Genomic DNA, 8441 nt, shown 5'->3' on the forward strand with positions numbered 1-8441 from the left:
ATCAACAAGGCAGGTCCTACAGGCCCTAGTTTCTACCTTCCTAACAACACTATCAACAAGGCAGGTCCTACAGGCCCTAGTTTCTACCTTCCTAACAACACTATCAACAAGGCAGGTCCTACAGGCCCTAGTTTCTACCTTCCTAACAACACTATCAACAAGGCAGGTCCTACAGGACCTAGTTTATACCTTCCTAACAACACTATCAACAAGGCAGGTCCTACAGGACCTAGTTTACTTCTTAACAACACTATCAACAAGGCAGGTCCTACAGGACCTAGTTTATACCTTCTTAACAACACTATCAACAAGGCAGGCCCTTAAAAGTACACGGAGAGCAGACATTAATGACATGCAGGTTAATCTCTCATGGTTCAAAGTAGAGGACAGATTGACTTCATCACTACTTGTTGTTGTAAGAGGTGATGACAAGCTGAATGTACCAAGCTGTCTGTTTAAAACACTTGCACACAGCTCGGACACCGATGCATACCCCACAAGACATGCCACCAGAGGTCTCTTTTCAGGACCCAAGTCCAAAACAGACTATGGGAGGTGCACAATACTACATGGAACTCTATTCCACATCATGTAATACAAGCAGTAGAATCAGATTTTTTTTAAACGGGTAAAAATACACCTTATATGGAACAACGGGGACTGTGAAGACACATACAGAGGTACAGACACATGCATATGTAAACATTGTGATATTGTTGATTGGTGGTATTAAACTTGTTGTATCGTAGAGATGTAGTGGTGTAATAATGTTATATGATGTACTGTTTTATATGTAATGTAAGTACTGTAATATGTTTGGACCCAGGAAGAGCAGCAGCTAATGGGGTTCCCTTATAAATACAAAATACAAATAACATACTGGAACAACAATGCAGCAATGCAACAAATGAAACTCATTTGCATGTATGCGGTCACCATGACTACCACTCTACCAGGATGATCCAATAAGGTTGTACTAACACATTTAGAATGTACTGGATATTGTTGTGGTCCTGAAAGATATTAACATCAATGATACTGACCAGAGTCAGATCATGTTGTAGTAGTGTACTGATATAACGGCTTTGTGGGTATTTACACTCACATATTCTCCAGGGAGGATATTTGATACTGAAAAGCAATTCAATGTTTTCTAATCTATTACCTACAGTAAGTACAAACACTGTTTACTTGTTTCAGGGTCATCATGTTGAGGGTTGAGTGTTGGTGGTTCTTCCTGTTCTCTGTCATTGGCTGTGGGATTTGGGCTAAAGATTGTCAAACTTACAAAAACAATGTCAAATGAATACTGTATTTTCTCTTTGTCATCTGAACAGTAAAACTTACCTTCTTGTTGTATTTCTCAGTTTGCGCCACAGTGCCACAGTTCCACAGCACACAGCAATGAGACACAGTGAACTCATCACTGCACCAATCCCTGTTGGGTTACATGTGAAAGATGACAGGATGAGAATGGTACAATTCACAGATAAGAGTGTCAGAGATTCATTAGATGAATGACTGACCTCTGATCCTGTCACCATCAGAGACCTCAGGTACACCTAGCACAGAACATACAGAGACAGTACTTCAGAATGACACCAGCATGTTGATTGTTACTGTAGGCATGTATAGAACCATTTCTCACCAGGAAATGAAGCTTGAGTTCTAGCTGGAATAACCATGGATACGTTTTTGGTGACACCTCCAGAGAACAGTGACACCATACAGCCAACCCTGGTGTCTTTGTCAGGTAGACTGAATGCTGCCAGCGTAGAAGTTATGGTGACCGTGACAGTTCCATTGAGATGGGTGACATTGGCCATTGTGGAATCTTCTAGAATTTCTGTGTCATCCCAGGTTACTGTAGGAACAGGCCGTCCAGTAGCAGAACAGGACAGAGTGGTGTGACTGTTGTTGGTTTGTGTGATGAGGAGTGAGGGTCCATACAGCTCTATAGAACAACAGACACAGTTCACAGTGAGACCACAATGATTCCATTGAAATTATTTACTAAATGAATCCATTTACATGATTTACTAAATGATCACATTTTGATAAATGGTTTCAAGACATTGGATGTATGATCTGATAAAATGGCTGCTTGAAGTTCTGGAGAAGTTGTTCTGGGTCAGTCATTTACAGTACATTATGTTGTCACATTTTACCATTGACTTTGAGGCAGGTGGTTCCACTGATAGCTCCCTCTGGATAGGTGTTAAACAGACACTTGTAGCAGGACTCGTCTCCTCTTGACACTCCTCTGATGACGATAGAGCAGTTCTGCAGACCCTCGTCTTCAAACTCCACTTTCCTCTGAAAAGGTGGGTTGACATGGGAACCGCGTTTGCTGTAGGTGGCCACATTTTCATTCGCCCCAGTTGTCACTTGTTGCCAGGTGACTTGCCGCACGTCTTTGAGTGTCATGAGCTCACAGGTTAAGACTGCATCTTCTCCCAGGGTTGCTGTGACAACCTGCTGTGTTCTTACCAACTGAGAGAGCCCTGCATGAAGACAGTTATACACTACTTAGTACTTACTATATTACAAACTCTCACACACACACACTCAGTTGGTAGAGCATGGTGGTGTTGTGGGTTTGATTCCCATATCACTTGGAGAAAAGCGTCAACTAAAAGCCATATTTTTTTAAAATATATATTTATAGATTTTATCGCACAGGGCTGTGCTGTTTTGTGTAGCGTTGTGTTGCGATGCGTAGCGTTGTGTTATGCAACTGTTTGAAAACAGAAGAGTGAGACAGAATGAAACATGTTTGTGATGTCATCATAAAATGTGCAGAAAGTTTCACTTTACTGAAAGCAGACAATCACTTTATTATGAGGCATTTCATCACTTCACCTAAAGCAGTCAAAGATGACTTTATACTGCAGCCATACTCAACTGGTGGACCGCGGTCCGGAACCACACCTAGAACAGGGTCAATACGGACCGCGGTCCGGAACCACACCTAGAACAGGGTCAATACGGACCGCGGTCCGGAACCACACCTAGAACAGGGTCAATACGGACCGCGGTCCGGAACCACACCTAGAATGGTGCCAATACGGACCGCTGGTCCCAAGATCCCAAGATTTTTAGGAACTCAGTCCAGGCTTTCAACTTACTGCTGTTGATTGCTGCAATAGTAGAATCTACAAGGTGCAATTTCAAAATCTGGTAGTGCAAGGGCAGGTTTCCTCTTTGTCATTCCCTGACAGAGCTCTTTCTAACCTGTCAGAAATATCCAGTTGATCAACTACTTGCCCAGGTCAGATAGATCGGTAAGTTAGGCTAACCAGCTATCTACATCTTGTAGTTGTCATGGCCAGATTAACTGACATGGGGCCTCTATCCCCAAGGGCCCGACATTTTGTTGAATCCCTCAGGTACAGTATCATATGAACACACCCAAGACACGGCAAAATTTGTAGAAACTGCAACATTTTCTCTCTACCAACAAGAGGGCTGTGAACAGTTTGAACAGTTTGGGGTGTGTGGTTGGGGTTTGTTACTATGCCGATAAATGACAATATCCATCCGGACCTTTATCACCTCGGAAAGTTGTGTGACTGGACCTTCTCAAATAGTAGTTGAGTCCCCCTGTTATAGTGGCTAATAAGTATGCTTTAACACACCATGAGAATGATGATGTGCTGCTCATTGACAAAAAATGTATAAAAATGCATCACACTGATGGTCATTATAATGCTGTATGATCCTTGAGGACTGCAGTATGGGTTAGTAATGCATCACACTGATGGTCATTATAATGCTGTATGATCCTTGAGGACTGCAGTATGGGTTAGTAATGCATCACACTGATGGTCATTATAATGCTGTATGATCCTTGAGGACAAAGTGACCAGCAGTTATGAACACTATGTTGCTGTACATTATAACATCAGTAGAGGATGCCTGGTTATTTAAAAAAAATGCCTTCCTCACCATCTTAAATAAGCATGCCCCATTCAAGAAATTCGGAACCAGGAACAGATATAGCCCTTGGTTCTCCCCAGATCTGACTGCCCTTAACCAACACAAAAACATCCTATGGCGTTCTGCATTAGCATCAAACAACCCCCGTGATATGCAGCTTTTCAGGGAAGCTAGAAACCAATATACACAGGCAGTTAGAAAAGTCAAGGCTAGCTTTTTCAAGCAGAAATTTGCTTCCTGCAACACTAACTCAAAAACGTTCTGGGACACTGTAAAGTCCATGGAGAATAAGAATACCTCCGCCCAGCTGCCCACTGCACTGAAGATAGGAAACACTGTCACCACTGATAAATCCACTATAATTGAGAATTTCAATAAGCATTTTTCTACGGCTGGCCATGCTTTCCACCTGGCTACCCCTACCCTGGTCAACAGCACTGCACCCCTCACAGCAACTCGCCCAAGCCTTCCCCATTTCTCCTTCTCCCAAATCCAGTCAGCTGATGTTCTGAAAGAGCTGCAAAATCTGGACCCCTACAAATCAGCCGGGCTAGACAATCTGGACCCTTTCTTTCTAAGAATGATCTGCCGAAATTGTTGCCACCCATATTACTAGCATATTCAACCTCTCTTTCGTGTCGTCTGAGATTCCCAAAGATTGTAAAGCAGCTGCGGTCATCCCCCTCTTCAAAGGGGGGGACACTCTTGACCCAAACTGATACAGACCTATATTTATCCTGCCCTGCCTTTCTAAGGTCTTCGAAAGCCAAGTCAACAAACAGATTACTGACCATTTCGAATCTCACCATACCCTCTCTGCTATGCAATCTGGTTTCAGAGCTGGTCATGGGTGCACCTCAGCCACGCTCAAGGTCCTAAACGATATCATAACCGCCATCGATAAGAAACATTACTGTGCAGCCGTATTCATTGATCTGGCCAAGGCTTTTGACTCTGTCAATCACCACATTCTCATCGGCAGACTCGACAGCCTTGGTTTCATAAATTATTGCCTCGCCTGGTTCACCAACTACTTCTCTGATAGAGTTCAGTGTGTCAAATCAGAGGGTCTGTTGTCCGACCTCTGGCAGTCTCTATGGGGGTGCCACAGGGTTCAATTCTTGGACTGACTCTCTTCTCTGTATACATCAATGATGTCGCTCTTGCTGCTGGTGAGTCTCTGATCCACCTCTACGCAGACGACACCATTCTGTATACTTCTGGCCCTTCTTTGGACACTGTGTTAACAACCCTCCAGGCAAGCTTCAATGCCATACAACTCTCCTTCCGTGGCCTCCAATTGCTCTTAAATACAAGTAAAACTAAATGCATGCTTTTCAACCGATCGCTGCCTGCACCTGCCCGCCTGTCCAACATCACTACTCTGGACGACTCTGACTTAGAATACGTGGACAACTACAAATACCTAGGTGTAAACTCTCCTTCCAGACCCACATCAAACATCTCCAATCCAATGTTAAATCTAGAATTGGTTTCCTATTTCGCAACAAAGCATCCTTCACTCATGCTGCCAAACATACCTTTGTAAAACTGACCATACTACCAATCCTCGACCTCACGATGTCATTTACAAAATAGCCTCCAATACCCTACTCAACATATTGGATGCAGTCTGTCACAGTGCAATCCGTTTTGTCACCAAAGCCCCATATACTACCCACCAATGCGACCTGTACGCTCTCGTTGGCTGGCCCTCGCTTCATACTCGTCGCAAAACCCACTGGCTCCAGGTCATCTACAAGACCCTGCTAGGTAAAGTCTCCCTTATCTCAGCTCGCTGGTCACCATAGCAGCACCCACCTGTAGCACGCGTTCCAGCAGGTATATCTCTCTGGTCACTCCCAAAACCAATTATTTCTTTGGCCGCCTCTCCTTCCAGTTATCTGCTGCCAATGACTGGAACGAACTACAAAAATCTCTAAAACTGGAAACACTTATCTCCCTCACTAGCTTTAAGCACCAGCTGTCAGAGCAGCTCACAGATTACTGCACCTGTACATAGCCCATCTATAATTTAGCCCAAACAACTGATAGAGGAAAATATAGTTTAGATGATCAATTATGTATACTTTAATGATTAGAACCATTCATGCTAATACTATTATGTTATGATTTGAAAAGTATGGGTTCTTAATTGTACTGTTACTGAAAATGTAAGCAGAAATTAATTGTGTCTGTGTCTCCTGGGAAAGTTTTAAAGCAGAGATAAGATAGTACTTCAAACAGATAAGAATGTTTTGGTTGGATTCCATTAGCAGAGAGAAGTATATCCTTTAGGCAGGTTGGAATGTAGTTTATGAGGGTAGTGAAACTATCTCCAGGACCGAATACTACGCCATTGTAAGACTGGGAGAGGAGGTGTAACTGATGACGTCATTTTATGTCTTCTTCAGATTTAAAATGTAATGTTCTTTGTATTTTGGGTCAGTACTCATCAAGAATAAATGCTGAACTTGTTTTTTAAGACTGGTCTCTTGCTAATTCATGCAAATGATAAACTTACAACTTATCATGAATTAGAAATGAGTGCGAATTTAATTGGTTTTGGCAATAAAACATAAGGGAATTTAAAATTCCTCTATCAACAACTACCTCTCCCCCTACTGTATTTATTTATTTTGCTCCTTTGCACCCCATTATTTTTATTTCTACTTTGCACATTCTTCCACTGCAAATCTACCATTCCAGTGTTTTACTTGCTATATTGTATTTACTTTGCCACGATGGCCTTTCTTTCCCCTTTACCTCCCTTATCTCACCTCATTTGCTCACATCGTATATAGACTTGTTTCTACTGTATTATTGACTGTATGTTTGTTTTACTCCATGTGTAACTCTGTGTTGTTGTATGTGTCGAACTGCTTTGCTTTATCTTGGCCAGGTCGCAATTGTAAATGAGAACTTGTTCTCAACTTGCCTAACTAGTTAAATAAAGGTGAAAAAAAAAAGTCTTTATGGTTGTAATTATAATGCATTAGGACTATTGGTGTACTGAATTAAGAGACTTAATGAGTCTTTATGTGTCTATAACTATGCTTATACTGCATTATTAACCTATCATAGTGCATTATGAGTATATGTATAATGCTGTATAATGCATCATGCATATGGGATTCATAGAAAGTGTTACAGTATATAGGAGGAGGCCTTTGGTTTACAGTTTAGACAGTGACTTTCACTACATTCATAATGTCATTTATCTGTACATATTTTTCTATCTGTATAGTGGAAGATAAATTAAATAATGAATGCAGTGTATTGAAATATATATGGTTAACCCAGCCACCCCAGTCAGACTGTTCTCTCTCCTACCACATGGCAAGCGCAGACTGTTCTCTCTCCTACCACATGGCAAGCGCAGACTGTTCTCTCTCCTACCACATGGCAAGCGCAGACTGTTCTCTCTCCTACCACATGGCAAGCGCAGACCGTTCTCTCTCCTACCACATGGCAAGCGCAGACTGTTCTCTCTCCTACCACATGGCAAGCGCAGACTGTTCTCTCTCCTACTACATGGCAAGCGCAGACTACCACATGGCAAGCGCAGACTGTTCTCTCTCCTACCACATGGCAAGCGCAGACTGTTCTCTCTCCTACCACATGGCAAGCGCAGACTGTTCTCTCTCCTACCACATGGCAAGCGCTTGCCATGTGGTAGGAGAGAGAACAGTCTGACTGGGGTGGCTGGGTTTTTTTACGCTGCTGCTACTCTCTGTTTATCATATATGCATAGTCACTTTAACTACACATTTATGCACATACTACCTCAATGCAGATAGTCCGGGTAGCCAATGTGCGGGAGCACCGGTTAGTCGTGCTAATTGGGTCCCGCCACACATACATGTACATTCTACCTCAATCAGCCCGACTAACCGGTGCCTGTATACAGCCTCGCTACTGTTATTTTTTATTTATTGACTTATCTATTGTTCACTTAATACTTTTTTAAAACTTAAAAATGGCACTGTTGGTTAGAGCCTGTCAGTAAGCATTTCACTGTAAGGTCTACTACACCTGTTGTATTCGGCGCAAGTCACAAATAAACTTTGATTTGAAAGCACTTCATCAATTAAAATAAAAAGCGGACTAATGCAGTATATCTTGCATTAAACTGATATAACTCACCTTCAGGGAGGACTATTAGCTGAATAAACAGGTAGTTGTGGAGTGCAGGAGCCATGGTGAAATTTATTTTCCCTCAAAGATTTGAATGGACCTATCACATACGGACCCTCCTACACTAAAAGTGAAAGTAAACTCTGCTGGTGTATCACCGGTTTTAGTTGAGAAGGATAATTAGTTGAACTCTTCTTAAAACAGATAGGAGCTGACATATTACACACATTGTCAGGGGAGTCTGGTGCAGCGCTATTAAACAACCTCGTCCTGATTGTGATGTTACTGTAAACTGAGCTATAACAAAGTAGCGCTGATTTTAAATGGTGAGTAACATAAAACAAGGTGACGATGAGTGATTTTTT

General features: G+C 42.2%; 1 protein-coding gene across 1 annotated transcript; it reads right to left on the bottom strand.

Moving 5' to 3' along the window:
• Positions 1-574: 574 nt before the first annotated feature.
• Positions 575-8200, bottom strand: LOC124019567 (OX-2 membrane glycoprotein-like). The gene is made up of 6 exons (XM_046334937.1): positions 8086-8200; positions 2169-2504; positions 1649-1954; positions 1527-1562; positions 1348-1438; positions 575-1254 (listed from the first exon to the last, which is right to left on the bottom strand). The coding sequence occupies exons 1-6, from the start codon at positions 8138-8140 to the stop codon at positions 1248-1250; spliced, it is 831 nt and encodes a 276-aa protein (XP_046190893.1). The 5' UTR covers positions 8141-8200; the 3' UTR covers positions 575-1247.
• Between the last annotated feature and the right edge of the window lie 241 nt (positions 8201-8441).

The sequence above is a fragment of the Oncorhynchus gorbuscha genome, unplaced genomic scaffold, assembly GCF_021184085.1.
Source record: "Oncorhynchus gorbuscha isolate QuinsamMale2020 ecotype Even-year unplaced genomic scaffold, OgorEven_v1.0 Un_scaffold_633, whole genome shotgun sequence".
NCBI lineage: Eukaryota > Metazoa > Chordata > Actinopteri > Salmoniformes > Salmonidae > Oncorhynchus > Oncorhynchus gorbuscha.